This window comes from Apodemus sylvaticus, chromosome 6 (assembly GCF_947179515.1).
Source record: "Apodemus sylvaticus chromosome 6, mApoSyl1.1, whole genome shotgun sequence".
In the NCBI taxonomy this organism is placed as follows: Eukaryota; Metazoa; Chordata; class Mammalia; order Rodentia; family Muridae; genus Apodemus; species Apodemus sylvaticus.
The window spans coordinates 37,055,821-37,080,543 of record NC_067477.1 but is presented as its reverse complement, the minus strand read 5'-3'; the positions used below and the strand labels follow the sequence as shown (position 1 = coordinate 37,080,543).

Here is a 24,723-nt window from a genome sequence, read left to right as displayed (position 1 = left end):
TTTTCGTCTGCACATCGGAAGAGGGCTTCGGATCCCTTGGTCTTAAGAGGCTGTGTAAACCACCCTATGGGTCCTGGGAATTGAACTCAGGATTTCTAGAAAAGCCACCAGTGCTCTTAATTACTGAGCCATCTCCACAGGGTACCCATTCCTCCTCCCTTTAAAGAAACTTATGACAATTTTAAAATATATATTTGTTTAATTACTAACCAAACCAAATCAGACTTGTGGAGCCAATGAAGCAAACTTCTGATTATTGTTAAGTTTGCCAGGGCTCCATGACCAAAGGCCACAGGCTGGGTGGCTTAAGTAGCTGAGGGGTTTTGTTTTGTTTTGTTTGTTTTCTTTCCAGTTCTGGGACAAGTTGAAGATTGAGGCCAGGATTCTTTCTTGGGTGTGGCCGGCTGTCTTCACAAGGCCTTTTTTGCTTACACACTTGTGAGTCAGTTATCCAAAGGGATTGGTCCTCGCTCGCGTTAGGGTTTGGGTATGCAAATGAGGGGAGGTGCAGTCTGGCCCATAACTACTTTATCTGAATTTCTAACCCTTGGAAAAGGAAAGGCATCGTTCAACACAGCATCTAAACAACCGAACCTGCTGGCATTTGCTCTCACTCTACAGGAAGTGTCCCCTGTAACAATGTAAAGAAATGACAAAGTTACTCCTCTTTCAGACCTCTTTAAACTACCTTAAAATCTTCCTTTCACAATAATGAATTCATCTTGTTGCCCAAAAGTTTGCTAATGAAATCCACCTGCCTCTGCCTCCCAAGTGCTGGGATTACAGGCGTGTGCCACCACGCCCGGCTAGATTTCTGAGTTCGAAGCCAGCCTGGTCTACAGAGTGAGTTCCAGGACAGCCAGGACTACACAGAGAAACCCTGTCTTGAAAAGCAAACAAACAAACAAAAACCGTGTAAGCATAAGGTTCTAATGTGTTTTTATTGGTTAGAACTGTATACATTTGTATTTCATCATACATGTAATACATGGTAACTTTTCAAACATGCAACCAAAATAACTTACTAACAAATTCTAATACTGAGCACAGAATAATTCTATTTTTTTTATCGATAAAAAAGGAGTGAGATTATTTTGAAAAAAATTAAAATTTGTGTCATTATTTTACAATTTGGAAGTCTGAATAATCCAAATTTGAGATGACTTTCTCGTTGTTGAAGTTTGCTCTGTCAATGTGTGACTTGGGACTTCCTCTTGTCTCCAGCCACTCCTTCATAAAGCGCACCTTGGAGATGGGGCCTTGCAGTTGCCCTTGCACCGTGCCCCGGTTGGTGTTCTGAACCCAGCCCACCAAACCTAGCTTTTTACCTTCAGCCTAAGGGAAGAAAAGAGAGAGAGAGAGAGAGAGAGAGAGAGAGAGAGAGAGAGAGAGAGAGAGAGGTGCGGTGAGATTGCACAGAACAAAGCAAAGCAGAATCTGTGCCCAGTGTCCTGGCCAGGAGTCAAACCACCAAAACTAATTTGACATTGTCCAGAAAAATCAAAACAGACACCAAAGAGGATCTCATGGCTGATTTTTAGCCACTTGATTCCATTTCCCTTTTTTTATTCTACAAAACTCAGCATTTGAATTCTTTAACATTTTTCAACGCATAGTAATTGCAGTTGAGCCCCCAAAAGATGCCTTCAGGATGATCTCCTAATGCTTAGGGCTTGGCTTGCTCACTTCTTTTCTTTCTTTGAGACAATCTCATTATGCAGCCTTGATCTCCGGCTACCATCCTGCCTCTGCCTTCTGAGTGCTGGGATCACACAGTGTCACACCTTGCCAAGTGAAGGGAGGTGGGAAAGACCCCGAGTTTCAGTTTGGTTTTGCAGTCCTGGGTTTTCACCTAGGGCCCCATACATGTTTCCGAGGCAGGCAACCGATCTAGTTCTAAACTAGACCTGCAACCCTCATTTTCTCTTCTCGTAATCAGCAATCTAGTGAGTGTGTTAAACAGAAAAAGCTTCAAGTTATTTGATCCTCCCCTTTGCCTTTAGCGAGGACCACACCTAAACAAATCCAGATGAAGGGATCCATTGTATCTTTAAAGATCATTACACAGTATTTCACAATTTCCTGGGCAACACAAGCATTGTTTTTACAGTGGAGGAACTCTAACCCAACATGTTTACATTGCACCCGAAGCCCACTTTCTGTCACACTTGGTGGGGAAGGGAAGCAGCTGTGAGGCCTCTGAACACTCAGGAGCTCCACAGCTATCAGGTTTCCCCTTGCCTTTCTGGTTAGATCATGGGCCGTCTGTGGAAGACCCGGGCCGCTCGAGGAGACCAGATTGGCAGCCTGGAGAAATCAGGCCACCTCCCTGCCACAGCTCTTTCAGAACCAAGAGTTAAGAGGCCATGCTGTGTGTGTGTACAGCCTTATAACCCGTAGCCTGTAACCCCTAATATACACGGTCCTAAACAATATCTGGCTCCTCAATGCTCCTTTTCTTGTAGGCTATCCTAAGCTAAATCACTAAAAATAACTTACTGACAAACTCTAATATTGAAAAACATAAAAAGTCAGATATTTCCCTTTGTTTGGGGAATTTCATTGAAGGCTCCATCTCTTGTGGGCATTCCCTCTACCCTTATCATGACTGTAGTAGGTGCCTCTCTTTCCCTTTTCTTTTTTTCTTTTTTTAAGTATTTTTTTTACTATTGTGTTGGTTTGTAAATGCTTGGCCCAAGGGAGTAGCACTATTAGGAGGTGTGGCCTTGTTGGGTGGGTGTGGCCAAGTTGGAGGAAGTATGTCATTGTGGAGGTGGGGCTTTGAGGTAATATGAGCTCAAGCACTGCCCAGTATGAGATACGGTAGTCTCCTACAGTACTCTCAGCTACCTCTCCAGCACCATGTCTGCCTGCATGCTGCCATGCTTCCTGCCATGATGATAATGGACTGACCCTCTGAACCTGTAAGCCAGCCTCAATTAAGTGTTGTTCTTTTTAAGAGTTGCCTTGGTCGTGGTGTCTGTTCACAGCAATGAAACCCTAACTAAGACAACTGTGTATATACAGAGGGGGTGTGCTGTGTGACCATGTGAGTGCTGGTGCCCACAGAGTCCAGAAGAGAGCAATGCCCCCTGTCCTGGAGCTAGAATTAGAGTTGGTTATGAACCATGTGTGTTCTGGGAACTAAACTCGGATCCTTTGGAAAAACAGTATGGCCTGTTGAGCCATCTACCCAGGCCCCTAAGTTAACGTTCTTAATGATGCTCCTCGTTTTTAATTACACTTACACTTATAGGGGTGGGGCGAGCATACCATAGCGGAAAGTATGGTGGTCAGAGGACTGCTTCTTCCTTCTGCCATGAGTGTCCTTGGGATTGACCTCAGTACAGCAGTTGGCGCCACGTGCCTTTACTCACTGAGCCCCACCTCCCCATTCCTCTCCAAGTTTTAAACGAACAACTTTAAGCCCTGCCACGTTGCCTGGTCTGATGTATTAATGCTCTGCTACCTCAAGGCCTGCCCGCAGACCCCATGGTCACAAAGTTCTCCCAATAAAGCTCATCTCTAAAGGAGGATCTCATGCCAGCCACCTTTTCAAACCTTTTCCTAGTGTTTCATTTCTCTCATCTAATAAATAATCGCAGCGCCTTTAAAGCTGAACATGTGAGGGCTGGAGAGATGGCTCAGTGGTTAAGAACACTGGTTATTCTTCCAGAGGTTCTGGATTCAATTTACAGTATCCACATGACAGCTCACAACCATTTGTAATGCCAGTTTCAGGGGATCTGACACCCTCCTACACACATACAGGCAGGCAAAACACCAATAAAAAAAATAAAAAATGAACTAAAAACAATAAAGTTGCACATGCTTATGAAAAGCAACTGCTGTGTGGGGTTTTTTTTTTTCCTTCTCAGCATTCATTATTAAGTTGTAGCAGAAGTAAGCATTTAGGAAAGACTGATGTACTACAGCTAGTTTTATTGCTGCATAAATTATAATTAGGATATTATATCATTGTTGATCAATCATAGAAGCGGTTGGATTACAAAAGAGCATGGGAGCTAACAGGATTGCATGTGCAAATGCCAGCATAAGCCGGCAAGTGTGGGAAATTGCTGGAGTTTGCCAAGGAAAGCATTATGCACGGAAAAAAATAATGTTTTGAGGGGGAACTAGGTGGAGCATCTATCAAAAGAGTTATATTTAAAGCAGACATGCTTGCATAATGAACAAAAATATTTCCATCAAATAATAGTCTCAGGGATGGAATACTAAGGCATGGAGAAAAGCAGGATCTACTACAGCGTGTGTAGAGGAGAATGAGTGCATTCTGAGGAAGGCACCCATCCCACCCAGCCAACTGTGTAACTGTACCCTTGTGCTTCACTTAAGCTGGTGGAGCTGGCAGCGTCCTGCTGTCAAATCACCAAAGATGGTAAGCAGCTATCAGCATGACTGTGCAGTCATGAGCAGGAGGCCCTATCAGTCAAATGAATCTCTTATTTGAAAGGTGATTGACCTGGATTCCTGTGAACAAGACAATCCAAATTCTGACCCATCAGAGGATGGGAATTTTCAACAGGTTTTATTTGTGTGCTAAACTCTACTCTTGTTTTTAAATGATATCATAATACTGCTTCCTGATTCACGTTCAGACCTGAATATCCAAGTGCTGGAGGATTCTGTCCTCTGGGCTTAAAAGCATAGCAGTTGGGATTACTGGTGAAGCCCCTCATATTACACCCAATAGCACTCCATCTTCTGAGGGGGTCACAAAGCAGCTCCTAGGGGCTCTCAGCACAGCTCATTAACTGGCATGAAGGGCAACTACACTCTACCCCTCCCTGACATTATACAGGGCATTAAGGATGGGGGTGGTTAGGAACTGCATGCTGTTGCTGCCTGTAAACTCGCTGGTTTACCAAGCTACCCTTGGGTGGAATCATTTGTTTGGTCTGTTCTTGATACCCCATAGGGTGAACAAACATTATTCATGTCTCCCCAGGAAAAATTAACAGAACAATGAATAAAGTGAAATTCCAATAGGCTTCTTTGAAAGGAAATTCCTATATGCTAATACCATATCACAAACCGGTTTCCATGGCAGGCAAGATGGCACAGCAGGAAGAACTACTTGCCACCAAGCCTGGTGACCTGAGTGTGATCCCCAGGACACACACAGTGGAAGGAGAGAAGTGACCCTACAAGTTGTCCTCTGACATACACATGCATGCACATACATACATACATGAATACATACACACACACACACACATCCAATAAAAACATTTCTGCTTACATATTCCCCCAATATTATATATATATAGTTTTGTTTTTTGTTTTTTGGATTTGGTTCTTTGGAGACAGGGTTTCTCTTTATAGCCCTGGCTGTCCTGGAACCAGGCTGGCCTCGAACTCAGAAATCTGCCTGCCTCTGCCTCCCAGAGTGCTGGGATTACAGGCGTGCATCACCACCGCCAGGCAATATATAATTTTATATATAAATGTCTCCTCTTCATTTTTTCTTTTGAGGTCAGGTCTCACTATTGTACCCAGCCTGGTCTTGAGCTCCTCCGGCCTGCGAGTTTGTGCACCTCCGTGCCAAACCTTCTAAGAAGGATTTAAAGAATCTAATCACCAGTTCTTGTTTTCAACCTAAAAAGAAAGTCTCTCAAATGAACAACTAGAACTGTGCTTTAGTACGCTAGGGAAAGAATTGGCTCACAGGATGGCCTGGCTGGCAGAACCTGCATGGGGCCTGACGGCCTGAGTTCCCAAATCTGTGGAAAGGGAGAACTGAGCATAGAGAAGGTACAGTGAGGGCCGCGTCGCAGGGCTGCTGGGCTGCTAAGGGAGCAAAGCCTGGCGCTGCTCAGGCCTCTGGAGCAGGGGCCACGTGAGCTAAGGAGAGGCGTCTGGCAGGGCCTAGCATGCCTTTTTTTTCTTGTTCCCAAATACTAAACAAACATACTTGCAACCCCTGCACCCCAAAAAACTCCCCAAAGCTTAAGTGATTAAAACATGAAAAACCTTAAGGGAAAAAAACAGGCATGACTCTTCATGACCTTAAATCACTAAAAGTATGAACACTACAAGCTTAGCTCCCACCCTCACCCCCCACCCCCACCCCACTCCCACCCCACCCCCAGGAAAAGCAAAATTAGGAGTTCAAAAGTAAATAAATCCTCCTGCTGGGCATGGTGGCTCATGTCTGTCTGTAAGCCCAGTATTTGGGAGGAATACTATGAGTTTGAAGCCAGCCTGGGCTGTACAGTGAAACTTTTTTAAACAAACAAAATGAAAACCTTTGATGCCTGACGGAACCCTAGCAAGAAAAAGGAACTCTCCAAAATGGAAGAAACGTCGGCATCAGACATTTGCTAAGAGACTAGGATCCAGGCAGAGGTTGGAGAGGCGCTCAGTAGTGAAGAGCACTTGCTCTTGCAGAAGACACGGGTTCATTCTCAGAACCCACATCAAGTGACTCACAACTGCCTGAAACCCCAGCTCCAGGGGACGTTCACCCTCTCCTGGCCTCTGGAGGCACCCACACACACTCTGCCGAATACTCCCACAGTCATACAGATGTATACACACATGCCTTTAAACCCAGCACTCAGGAGAAAGAAGCATGTGGCTAGCTCTTAGGATCCAGGCCAGCCAGGGCTAGAGACCTTACCTCAAACTCAAAAAAAAAAAAAAAAAAAAAAAAAAAAAAAAAAAAAAAGGAGAGGTAAGAGACAAGGTAAGAGGCTTAGTATCTGGATGGAGCAGATAAAGAGGTGTTAATACATATCTAAAAAAAAGAAAAATGACTCACTTTACAGGACAAGGGTTTGAGTAGAAAGTTCTCCAAATATATATATATATATATATATATATCTTTTACATGCCAATAAGTACATAAAGAGAATCATTATTCATAGGCTTTGCAAAGCAAAACCATCCTGAGATTGTACAGTATGTTATTCAGCCTTAAAAAGGAAAGTTCTGCCTCAGGACATGTGGATGAATCCTGAGGACAGGATGCTAGGACGTAAGGCAGTTACAAAAGGACAAATACTTTATGAGTCCTCCCACGAGCTAGCTCGAGTTTATAGAGATCCAGCGAGATGGCCTAGATCCTGCAGCTTAGGGTACCTGCCACCCAGCCTGATGACCTGAGTTTGATCCCTGGAATCTACATGAGAGGAGGCGAGGACTGACTCCCGTAGGTGGTCCTCGGACTTACACTGCATACACGGCCACCAGGGGCTGGTGGAGGGGAAGACAGGAGCTGGTGGCTAGTGGGCAGAGCTTCAGTCTTTTGAGATAAAGAAAAAAGTGTATGTGTGGGCTGTAGGTTCTCCAAATGCTCCTTGATGATAAGAATGTCTGAATGTACTTAAGGTTACTGCATTGTGTGTTTTCAAAGGGTTAAAAGAGTAAGGTTTTCAGTACACATATTCTACCATAATTTTAAGAAAAAACACATTGCTGCAGATAATTTGGAATATTTTCTTCCAAATGGAAGGATGGCTAATGACAATTATCTTTCTGTTTATTTATTTGTACTTTACTTCTACGGAGATTGAAGAGCATTACTTGTAAGACTTGAGTTTTAAATACTTTATCCCTGAACCAAAACAATGAAAATTCCCCAGGAGTTACACTACATCGCATCCATCAGGACGGCAATAATGAGCAGAGAGACAACTCTGCTGAAGGCAGGAGGTAAACTGAGTCTGCCCTTGTGCACTGGAGAGATTAGTGATGGGGAAACAAGAGGCAGAGGCTGCCAAGTTCGTTGTTAGCTGGTAGAGTGTTTGCTGAGCATGAAAATGTCCCTGGGTTTGAGTCCCAAGATAGGAAAAAAAAATTGAGGTGTTGTGAGGAAGTTGAAGGAATACACTTTAGGCATGATGGGCGGTTCCCCAATTTACTCTGTGATCGGTCCACCTAACGTCACCTCTCTATCTTGATTGATGTCAAGTCACTTTTTGTAAAAGTGACTTAGCTTGGCGACAGTACAACAGGGTGCGCTAGCGGTATTTATTTTGCATCAGGAGGTGTCCAGGTGCTCCCTTCCCCCTCTCCCAGCAGCTGCCACTCGTCAGAACCAGGCCGCCTGTCCATCACTTGGTGATGCGCCCCGACACTTAAGCCCATAGGCCACATACCTGAGTGTACTTGCGGAAAAACACCCCTTGAACCTTTCCAAAAATTTCGTAATCCACTGAGACCAAGGTGTCCCCTTCTGCCATGCTCAAACCTGTCAGAGACAGCAAGGTGAGACATCATCCTAAGAAAGGGCTGCACCCATACTCCAGCACCATGGGGGCCTCTCCGGAACCTCAGGGTCCCGCAACTGCAGGGAGTAAGTAGTTGGGTATGTGTAAACTCAAGCCCCTGGGGGGGGGGGGCTTCACCTGCTCACCGCGCTACCCTTGCAGCCCTGAAACCGCCATCCATCCTATCCCCATGCAGCCCGTAATCCCCTCCACTGACACTTGGAAGATGCGAGCGGCGGACACTCGAGTTTCCAGGGCTTCCCCCACTAGCCGCAGAACAGCCCCGAAGTCCTTCAGATCAACCGCCCGCGCCGAGCTAACCGCCGCTTCCGGAAGCTTAGAGCCCGGCTTCTCTAACGCTGCCCTGCACGCCCATCATCGCAATCTAACCAATCAATGGTGGCTCCTCGGCCAAGAGCCCGCCCGAGGGTGGGGCTTCAGGACAAGTGGGTCACGTTTTGGAGAGAGCCTGGGATTGATTTTTTAAGCCAAGAGTCCTCCGGTTTTTACATACAATCACCACTAAGGGTACCTCTCTTGTCATTTCTCCGTGGGTATAGAAAGGCATATACAAAACAATATGTCCACTCATAAACTAAATCCCAACGCCCTCCTGGGTGCCTAGGGCTGTGACTGTATAGTCAGTGACTGTAATAGCAGAATCTGTCCTGCTTTTTTTTTTTTCTTCTTTCAGTTCTCTTCTAATTCTGGGTCATGCATAATTTGGACTTGGTAGCAAGGGACAATAAATGCACACGACATCACAGTGAAGTCATTCTATCTAGGGTTTTGGAAGCTGCTACCCAGAGTCTACCTTACTAAGATTATGCTTAAAATTGATAAATAAGTAATAAAGCATGGGCAAGTCATTCGTGGCTCAGGAATCTCAATAGAATCAATAAAATCTAAGCAAAATAACCACATTGCATGTATTTGCTTTTAGAAAAGGAGAATTACTAAGGGGTTTTTAGGTGAGGATTGCTAAAATAAGATTTGGTTTGTATGCATTGAAATTCAGCTACCCTTAGGATCAAGAATGTGTAGAAAGCAAATTGTGTGTGGCGTTTATTGTTACTTCTTAGATTGCTTGTCTATGTCATATCACCTCATAACTCCGGGCCCCATGTGTTAATATGTCGGGCTGGCAGACTTGGCAAGATGAGAGAGTTTGTGATGGTAGCTATGGAAATCTAGATTACACTAGTTCCCCTGTTGCAAAGTCATAAAGCTCCTTGCTGGGCCGGGCGGGGGCAGGAGCAGGACTAACTGAATGGTGTCCTTGGCAATATTTGAAAACAACACTAAACATTGTGTTTGACTGATGCAATTTCTCTAAAATTCAATTAAAGTAAGTTTCCCTATAGATTCCAAACCCATTGAATGGTGAAATGGATGGAACACCATATGGTGTGCAAGAGGGATGATATGTAATCGTTGCCCTCAAAGAGTTCTTTATCATAGCTGTGCATGCGCAGAGTGGTGATAATGTGCGATGTGAGAGGCAGAGAGATCAAGTCTGACTGGAAGGACTGAGAAAGCTTGTGGAGAAGACAGCATTCTTCCAAAGTTACAGAATCACAACCAGGAAGTGATGGAGCCAGGACTGCGTTTCAGGCAGCCAGTCCAAAGTCCACTCCTAAGAACGCTTTCACTCTCCAGTTTGTGGGCGAGGTAGTACCAACGTAGTACTAATAGGAAAGAAGGCAAAAATAGCTGTGATGAAACTAGGGACTCTTTTTTTTAATTAATTAATTTATTTAATGTATATGAGTACACTGTAACTGTACAGATGGCTCACAGCCATGTGGTTGCTGGGAATTGAATTCAGGACCTCTGCTTGCTCTGGCCCAAAGATTTATTTATATCTAAGTACACTGTAGCTATCTTCAGACACACCAGAAGAGGGCATCAGATCCCATTACAAATGGTTGTGAGCCACCATGTGGTTGCTGGGATTTGAACTCAGGATCTTAGGAAGAGCAGTCAGTGCTCTCAATCACTGAGCCATCTCTCAGGACTGAAACCAGGGACTCTTAAACACCATCTGCACATTAGGACCTTAGGGGAATCTTTTGAATATATGCCCACATTTATTCCCAAGAAACTGCTTCCCACTTACAACTATGGCTGAGAGCTGCTGAGGTTGATCCGATTTATTAAGGGGAGGCAGAACTGTAGAGATATCCTCCATCTAATGTGGGAGATAGAAAATGGTTAAATAACGGATCTCAGTTACGTGAGAAGTCAGTAGGGAAGAGAAGGATTTAGTAGTTAGCTGTTGAAGTTTGATCTGTTGCCATACATTGAAAGGCTTAATACTGGCCCCCAAGGCCTGATTGCCCCCAGGGTTGATGAGATCATCATGTACAAGTGATACTGTGCAACCTCGGTCCTTAATTTAAAACAATTGGTTGATTAAAAATGCCTACAACCTATAGCTGAGCAGAAGAGAGGTGGGCGGAGCTTCAGTTGCTGGGCTTGCAGTCTGAAGGAGGAGAGCAGGAGGAGGAGAGAGGTGAAGAGAGGAGAAGACACCATGGGGTGGATGAATTGTAAGAACGTGGCCATGAGGTTCGGCCAGTCAGAATAAGAGTGGCCCAGGAGGAACAGGACAAGTTGTAACTCAGGGTTATTGACAGGGAAGTAGGCAAAATAACGTTGAGCATTGATATCTGCCCAGCTATAGTGTTTTAAAGGCTAATTATAAATATAAAGGTGTAGGGTTATGGGCCCTACATCTGCTCCACCACAGGACTGGCCGCTGTAGGGAGGCCGCGGAATACCGCTTGGGGATGGGGAAGCACAGTCTGAGGCAGCACTGGCTAGGGGGCTCCCCCGGCCTGCAATGAGGCTGGGCTGTCCTAGGGGCTACCCCCCACCCCCCACCCCCGCCTGCAGTGAGGCGGGGCCGTCTGGTTCTCAGGTTCTTGGCCACCCAGGTGCCTCTAGGAGCCCCAGGAGTGGGGGACCCATGGGCTGGATCTAGCCCAGGGTGGGGGTCAGAGGGAGCTTGGGCTGGTCCCACGGGGGTGTGTGGTAAAGGGGTGATGATGGGGCGGCGTGGGAGCACAGAGAGGCCTTCTATGAGAGATTAGATGGCCTGTAGGCCAAGGCCATCTCCATGGCTCCCCAAGGTAGATCCCAGTGAAAAGAGGCAGTGCATGGCTTTAAGGCAGTTATTGCCATAGTGGAAAGTAGATGAGTGAAACTGTACCCCACTTCTCAGGGTGGGCCTGAGATTAAATACCTTTTGTAGAGAGGAGTGTCTGGGAAGGACAGCTTATTGGCTAAGCCCTTCAGGCCTTTAGGTAGCTCATTAAAATGGAGATTGGTCTTGAGCCATGTCACCGGCATGTCTTCTACAAGTGGAGAGGCTTGGGGTGTTACCTTTACATGCATTGCCCTTATGTGACAAATCTATGGGGGACTGTGGCTAGTGACTGGGGCCTGGGAATCAGGCTAAGTGCCTAAGTGCCTACCATCCCTTCAGAGTCACCAGGGCTTCTAGCCTTAGCTCAACCAGGGACCAGGCTACCCTTCATGGTCCCACATAAAGGTTCTGTGTCTTTTATTTGGGAACTGAATGATCAAAGGTGGGATAGAAAACCCCAATTAATATTAATCACAATAATCATTTTACAATGTATACTTGTATCAAAACATCACACTTTACACTGATGTATATGTGTATGTGTATATATGTATGGGTGTGTGTATATATATGATTTTGTGTATCTTCTTGTGCATGTGTGAATGTGGACACACATGGAGGCCAGAGGACAACCTGGAGTGTCATTCCTCGGGTACAGCCCAGTTTTTCTTTCAGCAGGCTCTCTTGCTGTCCTGGGACAGCTGAGTGGGCTGGGCCGACCGGCCAGGGAGCCCAGGGACTCTCCTGTCCTTCATTATCAGAAGTAGGATTAGAAAGCTGCAAACCCCATCTAGCTGGGCTTTTTAAAATGTGGATTGTGATGACTGATTCAGGTCTTCGTGCTTGCACAACTGAGCTAGTTCCACAGCTCAATATGTACAACTTTAAAAGACAAACTTTGAAAATTTGTGCTTCATTCTTGAGCAGCAGCTATGCTATCAAGCAGAATCTCAGTATCAATTCTGTTCTAGTTTATGTGTTGCCAAAGTTCTATATATACTTTTTTACTTGTGATCTCTCTCTTCCTCATCTGCTTCTCCCCATGTGTATCTGTGTGTGTGTTTGCGTGTAGTGTATGTGTTGTTGTTATTGATTAGTAATGGAATCTAGGCCCTTGTACATTCTAAGTACTACTGATTATTTTTATATATTTGAATACATTGTCACTGTCTTCAGACACACCAGAAGAGGGCAGGGGATCCCATTACAGATACTTGTGAGCCACCATGTGGGTACTGAACTCAGAACCCCTAGAAGAGCAGTCAGTGCTCTTAACCGCTGAGCCATCTCTCCAGAACCCCACTGAGGGTCTACCACTGATTGATAAGCCTAGGTCCTGCTAATATCTCAAGAAAGCCGAGAAAGAAGGTTTAGAATCAACATCTGGACAACAGCAAGAACTGGGAGCAGATGCTGATGCTGAGGAGGGTAAAACCACTCCAACGATGAACACAGGCAGAACAAGGGAGAAATTGTAGGTCATTTGGAAGAGATGGCCAAGGAAGGAGGGAATAGGAGCTTTGAGGCGAGAAGGCATGAACCAGGGAAACAGCAGACAGAATGGCGAGATGATCAATGTCTGTCACACTGAGTTTGGGGCTCCTAAGGAACTGTCATGAGGAGATGCCAGGTGGGTAGGTGGAGAGAGACTATTGCTAAGCAGAGCATATTTTAGGCATGAGCAAACCCCCAAAGATCAGATCTGACACAAGTCATGAGGAAGACTGCCTAGAACTGCATATACATCAAAAATAAGAGTGCTTGGGAGAACATCTGAACTTAGCAGGCCAGCAAGGGGATAAGCATATTCCAGTATACTTACTGTGAAAATGCAGAAACTGTAAATAGACAGAACAAGACAGAAAAAGAAACCAAGAGGCCGCAGGAGTAGTGAGAAGTGAGTCTTAAGGGAGCGAATGATCAATCCTGCAGAGTGAACAGGCTCCAGGAATAGAATCTGGCCCAAGAAGGACACCAGTAGCTGTGTAGTTAGCAAGAGACGGCAAAAGCCAGACCAGAGGGGCCTGGACTAGGGGGAAGGAAAAGGAGAACGGTGTGGAGAGTTTGTTATCGATTGAGGTGTGTGGCATGGTCACATCTCGAATTCCAGCTCTTTGGAGGCAGAGGCAAGTGGATCGCTTTGAGTTCAAGGCTAGTCTGGAACATTTAGCTTGTTCCAGACCAACCAAAGCTACATTTTGAGACCTTGTCTCAAACAATACAAAACAAAACAAAACAAGCCAAGCAAACACACACACACACACACACACACACACAGAGAGAGAGAGAGAGAGAGAGAGAGAGAGAGAGAGAGAGAGAGAGAGATATGGAGAGAGAGAGCTGTTAGCTCTCAATTGCCATGACTTCGGGTCTAGGGGTTCCATTGCCATCTTCTGGCCTTCCCAGGCACTGCACACACAGGGCATATATTCATGTAGATCTCGTGTGTGTGTGTGTGTGTGTGTGTGTGTGTGTGTGTGTGTCTGTCTCTCTCTCTCTGTCTCTGTCTCCCTCACTCTCTCTGTCGCTGTCTCTCTCTGTGTGTCTCTCCCTCTCTCTCTCCCCTTCTCCTTCTCTGTGTGTGTGTCTGTCTGTCTGTCTCTCTCCCCCTTCTATGTATGTGTCTGTCTGTCTTTCTCTGTCTCTGTATCCCCCCTTCTCTCTCTCTCTCTCTCTCTCTCTCTCCTCTCTCTCTCTCTCTGTGTGTGTGTGTGTGTGTGTGTGTGTGTGTGTGGTGTAGGCCTATATCCCAGCCTGGGGAATCTGAGGCAAGAGGATTAAACAGGCAGGAGGACTAACCAGTGCTAACCTTGGGTTAAATACGGAGCCTGTCTCAAAACAAACAGCAAACAAAACAGAAGAGAATCGAATGGGATCCTAACACAGAGGAGACAGATTCGGGGAAGGGAAACTTGTCTTGCACGAGGAAATTTTGTATACTTTAAAATTAGAGATTCAGAAGGAGAGTACTAAAACTAGTTAAAAAGGATGCATAGAGGAAAGCCATCGAAGCTGACTGAGGCAGGGTCCAGGGCTGAGGTTTACCGGTCCAAGCAGTGGGAAACCTGAAATGTGGAGAAGGCAGAAGAGCCGACTGGGAATGAAGAGAACGACTGACTCCCTGCCCTAGGGAGCCCACCGAGGAATTTCTTTGTAGCACATAAAAGCTGACATCTGATCTGTTGTATTAGGGAGACTGCTGTCTACTTTGTTTCCCACGTGCATGAATCTTCTGCTTAGTTACAAGAAAAACTGAGCTGTCTGTTCCAAACAGCTTATCCAGATGAACTGAAGCAAGAAGAAGACAAATAAACTCTCTTCTGTTGTCAAAAAGTTACAAAGGATCATTTAATGTTGAAATCAAGTTATGCTCATTACTGTTGATCTGGTTGTTAACTTTATTATTGTTACATTTGGCTGAGTCATTCCTGGGCCCTAAGTAGTAATGGTCATGTGAGAGTAAAACATTATAATAGCAAAATGATTAGATTGGCCGTAGAAACTACTCTGGGACTATAACACGTAGCGAAATAAAAAAAAAAAAAAAAAGTAACGTTAATAGCAAGCGCCAAAGCATTGCGAGGGAAGACAGCCTGCAGCATGTAGCCTGGACTCCTAGCCCTACCTGGGGCCTGAGCGCAGTAGCCGAGCGCGCCCAGAAGGGTGATCAGCAGGCTCACTCGAGCTAGCCGGACAGACCCCCGAATCCTGGGGCGGGATGACTCCGCAGCCCATCTAGGGGCTTCACCCTTCTCCAGACAAGGGCACACCCTGAGGTCTGGGAGCATCGCTCTCGGAGAAATCCAAGCTCTTCTTTGATGTAGCCCCAGAAAAACCTCTCCAACCCCTCCCCAGGGAATCGCTGAGCTGCGGAGTTGGCTGCACCTGGCGTCTTGTGACCCGCCTGCACCCCCCTCCCTTCCCCTGCCCTCCCCCCTCCGCTCCCCTCCCCCTCAGTCCCGCCCCAGCAGCTTTCGGGCTGCTTGTGAACTGCGCCTGCGCACATCTGGAGCTAAAAGTTCTCAACCAGAGGCGGCGCTCTGGTCTCCAGGCAACGGGATAACAGAGGTGGACAGAGAGCGCCTGCGTGGACGGCGGTTGGGTTTAGTCAGGTGTGGAAAACTAGGTCTTGGGAATTTTCCCCGAGCTGGAGCGGCCCCCGAGCGCCTCAGGTACGCAGAAAGGGGAGACAGCGAGACCTCCCGAGGGGTTGGAGAGTGAGAGTTTATCCCTAGAGGCCGGGTCCCAGCAAGGGCTCCCGTGTGACCCTCTGGGGACAGAAGATGACTTCGGAGTTGCGGATCCACAGCGGGCTGGGCGCTCAGGTGTCGGTCACCACTTCCCGGAACACGCACTCTTTACAGGCCCGGGACGGTTTGAGCCACAGGGCATCTTCTTTGACTGAGGGCTTGACAGCCAGGCACCTGCTTCGGCCCGGGCGGGCGGCCCCGCGCTCTTTGTAGTTGGCTGCAGCGGGAAAGTCCAGGGAGCGCTTTGGGACAGGCCTTGTCGCCAGGCCACTGTTCTCACCCTGTAAAACTGTGGGACTGGACTCAGCGGCCTCTGCAGTTATAAGAACTAGGGCTGGTAAGAACAGGTTGCCTGTTTTCTGTCACAGACGACCTCCGATCTAAAGCTTTTCCCAGCCATTCCATAAATAGCGTATATAGCAGGTCACATACGGGCCTGGAGGAAAGTCCGTGGCAGAACACCCGTGTCACGTTCATTCTTTGGTCCTCGGCGCTTAGCGATGTCTGGTCTGGCACAGAATCATCACTCACTAAACGCTTACTGAGAGAACGTCCTGGCAGATCCAACATCACAGTCCCTAGAAACGTTTAAAGGGAACGTGGGCAGGGCAGACGTACAAACAGTTTACTCTAGCAGCCGGGAGTGAACCTCAGACAAATTCTTCACATGTATCTGGTTTAAATCTCCCCTAGGCTTCGGTCCAGGCCCTGAATGGCTGGTCTCCAGTTGGCTCCACATCTGCCTGTGGGCGTTATGTTCCCACATGATAAAACAGAAGCTCCTGGGCTCCGCTCGGCTAAGCACGACCCTTATGAGCAAAGTGACTCTTCCCAGCGGTCCTCGATGGGACATTTGAGAAACAGTTTGCAGCAGAAGCTTTGGGCCAGCACAGAGCTGGAGCAGGAGGAGATCTCCACCTACCCCAAAAGGAACGTCTGCACAAGAGCCCGGAGGCACTCCTGTCCCCACAGTGCAGGAATCAGCCAGCAAGGCTCAGGAAACAATGCCCAGGGCCAAGGAAAGGGTTTGTTTTACTTGTCTAGCCCGACACCCCGATATCCCAAAGCAAATGACCAGGACTTCATTCCCTTTAGGAAGAAACGAGTCGGAGTGGATCGGGCATACCCCCTGAAACCCATGGTCCACCGGAAGTCACATGGTACAAGTGAGGCAGACACAGGCGGGGACCAGAATGGCTACCCAAGACTCCCTGACTCTAGTGAGTTTTCAGACAGCAGCTTTGGTTTCAGGAGCTGGGTGAATTCATCTCTCCTTGCCTCTGTGCAGGCAGAGAAGGCCATGGCAGAGCGCCACAGGACCGAGTGGACACAGATCCAAAGGCTAGAAGCTGCAGGGGAGAGTTTACAGAAGGAAATCCGAAGAAAGGAGATTCTCCTACGAGAAAAGCTGAAGAAGACAGAGGAGGGTCTTCGAAGGATTCAGAAAGAAAAGAAAGAGGCCATTTTCCAGGAAGATAGGGAGCTACAAAGGATGGTACTACCTAGGAGGAGGGCTCGAGATGGTGACCGGAACACCACACACAGTCCCTGCTTGTCCCCAGAGTTCAGGTCTGAGGTATTCAGTAGAAACAAGGGAGAGGATCAAACTTGTGAAGAGGCTCAGGAAAACTCAAGTCCACTCCGGCTTCCTGACTATGAAATCCAGAAGCTCAAAAGGGAAAGGCTGATGGCGAGTAACAGTAAAATCCGAGACCAAGACTCGGGCCCCTCAGCCGACGCCGGCTTCCAGCCTGCAGAGGAGCTGGGCGATGCACTGCGGGCATCAAGCCTGTCCGGAACACCAGGCTTCTCAGGGTCCAGCTCCTCCACAGAAGAGCCAAAGCTGGCCAAGTGCAGTCACTGTGGACGCTCGTTTCTTTCCCCCAGGCTGCAGAGACACTCCACCGTCTGTGGCAAGATGCAAGGGTCCAAAAGAAAAGTGTTTGACTCCTCCAGGGCCCGAGCGAAGGGCACTGAGCTAGAGCAGTACTTGAACTGGAGGGGGCCAGGCACAGCCAAGGTAATAAAAGCCGCCTAGGGTTGACTCTGTGTGCGTGGGGGGTGGGGTGGTGGTGGAGGGGGAATGGGTGAGGTGGGGAAGGCCTGCTTCTCCTCACCGGTTAGCTTGTGGGAACTGGGGTCGTGTCCGACGGAGGAGAGAATCAGGGTTTCTGTTTGCCAGGCCCTCTAGTCAGGGCTTTCCACAGGAGCTTCACAATTTTGTGAGGATAAGAATCTTATTGTGCCTGTGGGAATGTCATTACATCCATTCAAAAATCAAGGCCTGCTGGGCGGTGGTGGCGCATGCCTGTAATCCCAGCACTTGGGAGGCAGAGGCAGGCAGATTTTTGAGTTTGAGGCCAGCCTGCCAGCCAGGGCTACACAGGGAAACCCTATCTCAAAAAAACAAACAAACAAAAAAAAACAAAAAACAAACAAACAAACAAAACCCCCAAAACAAACAAAAAAACCAAAAACAAAAATCAAGGCCTATGCTTCCCCTAAACTGACACATGTCTGCATGCACACACTGAACAGTTTAAACTGACACATGTCTCATGCACACACTGAACAGTTTAAACTGACACATGTCTCATGCACACACTGAACAGTTTAAACTGACACATGTCTGCACGCACACACATGTGCACACTGAACAGTTTAAACTGACACATGTCTGCACGCACACACATGTGCACACTGAACAGTTTAAACTGACACATGTCTGCATGCGCACACTGAACAGTTTAAGTAGATTTTTATCTTTCAGTGATGTCCTCAGACACCTGTAGGTTGTAGATCTACAGTCCATTGCTAATCAATAGCCCTGGCTCTTGAGTTAGCTACTATCTTAACACCTTTATGAGGTGGGGCCAATAGATAAATCTTACTTGAATTGACTCCAAAATCTAGACTTCAAAATATATGTTCTTTTGATTATTATAAAATGAATTCGTGTTTGCTGCAGGAAAAAAATACATTTAAAAACAACTATAAAATGCGTATTTTCTTGATTTCTTGGGGAATCCCTAGCTTTTCTGTCTGTACCATTCTCAGTAGTCTCCTTCACTCTGATGTACTTTCTTAGTAAATTCAAGAAACACATGTAAGTTTGGATCTCCCCCCCCCCCACTAGTTAGAGTATTAGTACCGTAGGCATGAAGTACTTCTTTTTCTATATCTCAAAAACATCCCTCATTTAAAAAAAAAAAAACCCCAAGTGGATACCAAAAGGCCTTCATGACACCCAGCTGAAACCGCTCAAGCTAAATTAGCCCTGCTAATTAGTTATGGGCCTTCAAGGGTATGTTTACTTGTTTTTTGTTTGTTTGTTTTGTTTGTTTGTTTGTTTTCAAGACAGGGTTTCTCTGTATAGCTCTGGCTGTCCTGGAACTCACTCTGTAGACCAGGCTGGCCTTGAATTTAGAAATCTACCTGCCACTGCCTCCCAAGTGCTGGGATTAAAGGATTAAAGGCTTGTACCACCACTGCCTAGCATCACTTGGCTTGTAAAATAAGTTTCTCAACATTATTTTAGAATGTATTAGAAAAACATATTTAAGCCTGTAATTTCTGTGGGCTCATGAATTTAAAGAAAAATATTAAAGACTAAGAAGGTCAGAACTGGGAATAACTCAAGTTAGTCAATCTCAAAGGCCCGATGTAACTCTAATAAGAGTCTGGGAAAAAATAGAATCTATTTCTGTTTTCATTTCTTCACAAAAGAAATCCTCATGGGCTTCCTCTCCCTACCACTTCTCTCTCTTTCCCTCCCTTCTCTTTCCTCTCTTCCTCTCCTCCATGGCTAGCCTGGAACTTACTATGTAGACCAGGCCGGCCTCAAACTCACAGAGGTCTGTCTCTGCTTTCCAAGTGCTGGGATTAGAAGCATCGGTCACCACACCCATTTCCCAATTTTCTCTTATCAGAACATTACAATTTAAATGTACTCTTGCTAGAGTCCTTTTAAAAAAAGCACATTGGTGTGATGGATATTCGAGGGTAGCTTATAATTACAGTGTTTTCTCTCAGTACAATTTGAGAGATCACTACAAGAATGTCTCTCCCACATTCAGAGATGATCTCCCTAGAACCTAAATTCCAACAAGAAGTTGGCATGTTGCTCTCACATAATGATAGGCTGGCCAGTTACTATTCTTTCCACTTTGGTCAACCCAGTAATTCACTGGGGATTCCCTCTGGCATATCATAATCATTTACTTGGGGCCATAATCGAAACTATTTGGTGCTTCTTACGTTCCTAAATAGAGTAGCAGTGAAGCCGCAGCATGCCCCAGCTCTAAGCAGACCCATTTGAGGTCCTGGGCTGCCCTGGGGACACAAGACAGGAAGGATTTGGGTTGAGCTGCACTCCGTTCTGGTAGTGTCTCAAGTCTCTCTCCAGAGTTCTGTGCCTTTGAGGGCTAAGTGGCTGCAGGCCCTTGTCCTTCTCCCTGTATACTCTGAGGACCTTTAAGTCAGTTAGTTTCCATATACCGTCCAGCAGACATACTGTCACGATGTGAGGCAGGAGCCCACATGGGTCTTTAGGCTTACTGTAGTAGGGCATATTTCAGTTCGATACAGAACGGAAACAGCTACCGTACAGCTGAAGATCCTTCCGGTTGACTTCCTTTAAGGTTCCTGGCTACCATCTCTAACACTAGTTCTTTTGTCTTAGGTTTCAGTGAGATATGCCTGGTCAAGCCTGCTCTTCCCTTTGATAGCATTTCTCATTCTTACCTTTTACCAATAGGGTTTTTAAAAATTCTCATTTTTAAAGATTTATGTTTATGAGTGCTCTATCTTCATGTACACCTTTGTGCCAGAAGAGGCATCTGATCTCATTATAGACGGTTGTGAGCCACAATGGAGTGAACTCAGGACCTCTGGAAGAGCAGACAGTGCTCTTAACCACTGAGCCAATTCTCCAGGCCCCCTTTAACGTCTCTTAAAGATCAATATTTATTTAATTTGTGTGTGTCAGTGTGTACACGCACTTTGAGATCAGAGGACCACCCGTGAGAGCTGGTTCTCCTATTTATCCTGCCTTATGGCTCTCTGATAAACTTGGGTCACCGGGAATGAGGTGACAGGCACGCTCAGCCCACAGAGCCACCTTGCTGGCTCTAATTTTATTTTAGTTTGTTAACACACATTTAAAAACCCAGGTAGCTCTAAATGATCTACAGTGAGTCTTACTTCATCCTTCTCAGGTCCTCACTTGAGTCCGCAGCTGTGTGAGATGTCTTCTGGCATGCATTTCTGTTTCTAATAATACACTCATTTCCTTGATCTGCCAACCTTCTGATGTCTGCTGCAGAACCTCGTCCCCTTGCATTCTTCATTATTATTTTCCTTCCACTCTGGCTGACCACAGTTCTGATTTAAAACAGTGGGGGTTTACAGGACAGAAGTTCTACATTTTTTTTTTTAAAGTCTGTCTCCCAGGAAGCTGGAATGGTCTTTATTTTTTATTTATGTGTATGAGTACACTGTAGCTGTCTTCAGACACACCAGAACAGTGTGTCAGATCCCATTACAGATGATTGTGAGCCACCATGTGGTTGCTGGGAATTGAACTCAGGACCTTTGGAAGAACAGCCAGTGCTTTTAACTGATGAACCATCTCTCCAGCCCGAAGTTGTACATCTTCACTAATGAGCAAATTCTGCTCCTGCCTACATATCCTTGGAGTAAATTACTGGCTTAGTTTTCATCTCATTCATTTTCCATGAACTATACTTAAAAATTTCCCTAACCAACTAGATGTTAGGCATTTGTTAATTTTTTTGTAAGTGTCCAGATACTTTAAAAAAAAAGATATATTTATTTTATATATGTGAGTACACTGTTGCTGTCTTTAGACACACCAGAATAATGCACTGGATCCCATTTCAGATAGCTGTGAGCCACCATGTGGTTGCTGGGAATTGAACTCAGGACCTTTGGAAGAACAGTCAGTAACTGCTTCAACTACTAAGCCATCTCTCCAGCCCCTAGATACCTTTTAATAGTTTGAGACTCCCCCCCCTCCAAATTCTGGAACCTTCTCTTTCTCATCTTGCTCTGTCTGGAGTCCCTTGGCTTTGGAACTTATATTTGCTTCTCTTCTGTGTTGGATCCTGTCTTTTTTGTTTGTTTGTTTGTTTCCCTGTTTGTTTTGCTGGAAGCTTACCAAGAGATATACACATGGAATTAAAGAAATTATCTATATAAAGGCTTCCTATTTGAAGACTTGGCTGGGTATAGAAATCTCAGCAGGAAATGGTTTTTTTAGAACTTTGTTTTCAAGACATTGCCTCATTATGTAGCCAAGGCTAGCCTGTAACTCAAAGAGATCAGCCTGCCTCTGCCTCCATGCCTGGCTCTTTCTAAGATCGCCTTTTTTAAAATCGTCAAAGAACAAATTTAATAAAAGTTATAAAAAGAAGAAATATTTCATGTTTTCTCACTTGATTAGAACTTTAAAACATTCTTTCAGCATCTACTGTTCACTGCTGAGAAATTGCATGTTGTTTTGACTCCTGCTTCACTTTATGAAACCATTTTGTTTCATTTCCAAAGGCTAACAGGGTTCTTTTTACTCTGAAGTTTTAAGGTTTTACAGGTATCATTTTGAAGTTTTGGTAAGCCACTTCAAGTTTCCAAGACTTGTGGTCTTTAATTCTACAAATGTTAATTATATTATTTCCTTAATAACTTCTTGGGCTTTCTGCCCTTTTTGGAACAAGTTTGCTCACATGCTAAACTTTCCAGACTCATTTTCTGATCATTTCTCCTTTCCATCTGGTCTTGTTTGTTTGGCTTTTTGCTTCTTTCTGAGTTTTTTTTTTTTTAAGATTTATTTATTCATTATATGTAAGTACACTGTAGCTGTCTTCAGACACTCCAGAAGAGGGTATCAGATCTTGTTACAGATGGTTGCGAGCCACCATGTGGTTGCTAGGAGTTGAACTCAGGACCTTTGGAAGAGCAGTCAGTGCTCTTAACTGCTGAGCCATCTCTCCAGCCCCCCTTTTGAGTTTTGACTATCAGGCTTTTAATTTATAGTTTTGTTTCTCTGGTTGTTCAATTTGCATAATATATTCCCTTTATGGACAAAATCTTTTAAAGAACAATTTATTTTTACATATACTGGTGTTTTGCCTGCATGTGAGGCAGCATGGGGTCCCCTGGGACTGGAGTTCCAGACGATCGTGAGCCACCACATGGGTGCTGGGAATCAAAGTTGGGTCCTCTACCAGAGCAGCCAGTGCTCTTAAATGCCGAGCCCTTTCTATACTCTGGACACCATATCTGATATTATATTTTTCTTGTTTCCAGCTTTCTGAGTTTCAGCTCTTGCACTCTGGGACCTCTGTCTGTGAATAGGCTCTCTCTCATCAAGGATCTGGCAATCCCTGTCTGTTTGCTTGTTTTCTTTGTTTTTGTTCTTGATTTGAGACAGGGTCTCACTCGTTAGTCCCTGCTGGCTTCGAACTCAAAGATCCTCCTGTGTCTGTCTCCTGAGTGCTGGGATCAAAGGTGTGTACCAGCACACCGTGCTGTTCATTTGTAGTTAAGTGTTAGTGGGTTTATTCAGGAAAGGACTTCATACTGAAGTCATGAAGTAGTGAGCTCTGGAACTCTGGTCCTCCGAAGTCAGTGTTGGAAGGCTCATTTCTGGTTCAGTGGGTGAATCCAAAGAACCGTGGACCTCCCACGATCCACTTTTTACTAGTCACTTGGATTCTGGGAGCTCATCTTAGACAGGAGTCTGACATTTCCATGGTTGCTAGGAAGCTCAGGCTTCCCCACCACCAGCACTATGATGAACTCTGTTCCTTATCCTGTCTGGATTTTCTGAACTAAACCCATCTAGGGGGTAGATAGCCATCTCAGTGGTTAAGAGGACTTGCTGCTTTTTCAGAGGACCTGAGTTCAGGTTGCATACAACCACCTGTAATTCCAAAAGACACCGTCTCCAGGCCTCCACTCATGGGCATTACTCACACAGGACATACAGACACACACACACACCCCTGAAGCTAAAAAATATCTCTAAAAAATTACCTAGTTCAATTTATTTAGAGAGAAGCCTCTCTTCTCATGGGAGGGTACTGGGGTGCTGGGCACCTGGATATACAGGGTAGGAGAGGAGCCCTAAGTTTGTCATGTTTTCATCCCCACTTAGGGTTCTCTTGCTTCCAGGTAGGCTCTCTGCTTGCAGGCTCTTTGCTCATCACACTCACACCTTTGTTGTTGTGGTTGTTTGGTCTTGAGGCCCTTTGCACATGCTCTCATGGAGCCCCAGAAAGGGGAGAGGCCAGGCGACTGTAGGTTCAATGCCCCCTTTACTTTACAGGCTGAGCCTCCTCCTCGGAAGAGCACCTGGAGACAGAAGCACGAATCCTTTATCCGTACCCTCCGGCATGCTCGGCAGGTCCAGCAGGTGATCGCCAGAGGTGGCGATCCTTCAGACTTGCCTTCCATCCTGCCTGCAGAAAACCCAGACTATGTGCAGTGTCCACACTGCAGCCGCCACTTTGCTCCCAAGGTGGCTGAACGCCACATACCCAAGTGTAAGACCATCAAGAACCGTCCTCCCCCTCCAAGGAGGCATGACAGCTGAGCAGTCGACGGCAGAAACTGCCTCACTCAGGCTGTGCTTCCCTTCAGCAGTAAACCGGAGAGTGAGTGATGGAGAGCAGGGAGAAAAACCTTTCCAGAACTCAGGATCTGCCTGCAGGGCAAAATGACCCATGAAGAGTCACTGCTGCGTGGCAGGAGGCAAATGGAAGGCCCAGCTTCTCACTGCATCAGAACCTCCCTTGGCTGAGTGTTCACATTCTTGCCTGAAGTATTGGTAGGTGAGGACGCTGGGTATTGAGGCTGCATTAAAGCTCTCTTTCCTGAGCCTGACCACAGTTTGTGCTGGTGAAGTGCCAGTATTCAGCGTCCCCAGCCACAGCACGCGTCCAGAGTTTCTGTTAGCCCTTCTTGCTCTTAAATGTTGGGATATAAAGATGAGTGAGCCAGGGTCAGAGCATCACTGTCACGAAGATGGTAATTGATAAAAGCCATAAGATTGTGCTGTGAAGCATTA

General features: G+C 46.0%; 2 protein-coding genes across 4 annotated transcripts; one reads left to right on the top strand and one right to left on the bottom strand.

The window, feature by feature from the left end:
• Positions 1–922: 922 nt before the first annotated feature.
• Acyp1 (acylphosphatase 1) lies at positions 923–8,572 on the bottom strand. Of its 3 annotated transcripts, none has more exons than XM_052185403.1 (3): positions 8,373–8,572; positions 8,124–8,215; positions 923–1,335 (listed from the first exon to the last, which is right to left on the bottom strand). In XM_052185403.1, the coding sequence occupies exons 2-3, from the start codon at positions 8,205–8,207 to the stop codon at positions 1,120–1,122; spliced, it is 300 nt and encodes a 99-aa protein (XP_052041363.1). In that variant the 5' UTR covers positions 8,208–8,215; positions 8,373–8,572; the 3' UTR covers positions 923–1,119. The 3 variants fall into 3 exon arrangements, with proteins under 3 accessions (XP_052041363.1, XP_052041365.1, XP_052041362.1); XM_052185405.1 differs by having other exon boundaries at positions 8,381–8,572; XM_052185402.1 differs by having other exon boundaries at positions 8,452–8,570.
• Positions 8,573–15,431: 6,859 nt separating this feature from the next.
• Positions 15,432–24,507, top strand: Zc2hc1c (zinc finger C2HC-type containing 1C). The gene is made up of 3 exons (XM_052185398.1): positions 15,432–15,557; positions 16,329–17,655; positions 23,983–24,507. Exons 2-3 carry the CDS (start codon positions 16,348–16,350, stop codon positions 24,247–24,249), a joined length of 1,575 nt encoding a protein of 524 aa, XP_052041358.1. The 5' UTR covers positions 15,432–15,557; positions 16,329–16,347; the 3' UTR covers positions 24,250–24,507.
• The last annotated feature ends 216 nt before the right edge of the window (positions 24,508–24,723 follow it).

Excerpts from the sequence above, each read along its gene's own strand:
- Acyp1 (XM_052185403.1), bottom strand. The coding sequence starts at position 8,207 with ATGGCAGAAGGGGACACCTTGGTCTCAGTGGATTACGAAATTTTTGGA. Across the intron at positions 1,336-8,123 it reads TTTTCCGCAAGTACACTCAG|GCTGAAGGTAAAAAGCTAGG; the intron begins GTATGTGGCCTA and ends TTCTTCCCTTAG.
- Zc2hc1c (XM_052185398.1), top strand. The coding sequence starts at position 16,348 with ATGGCTGGTCTCCAGTTGGCTCCACATCTGCCTGTGGGCGTTATGTTC. Across the intron at positions 17,656-23,982 it reads GGGGGCCAGGCACAGCCAAG|GCTGAGCCTCCTCCTCGGAA; the intron begins GTAATAAAAGCC and ends TTTACTTTACAG.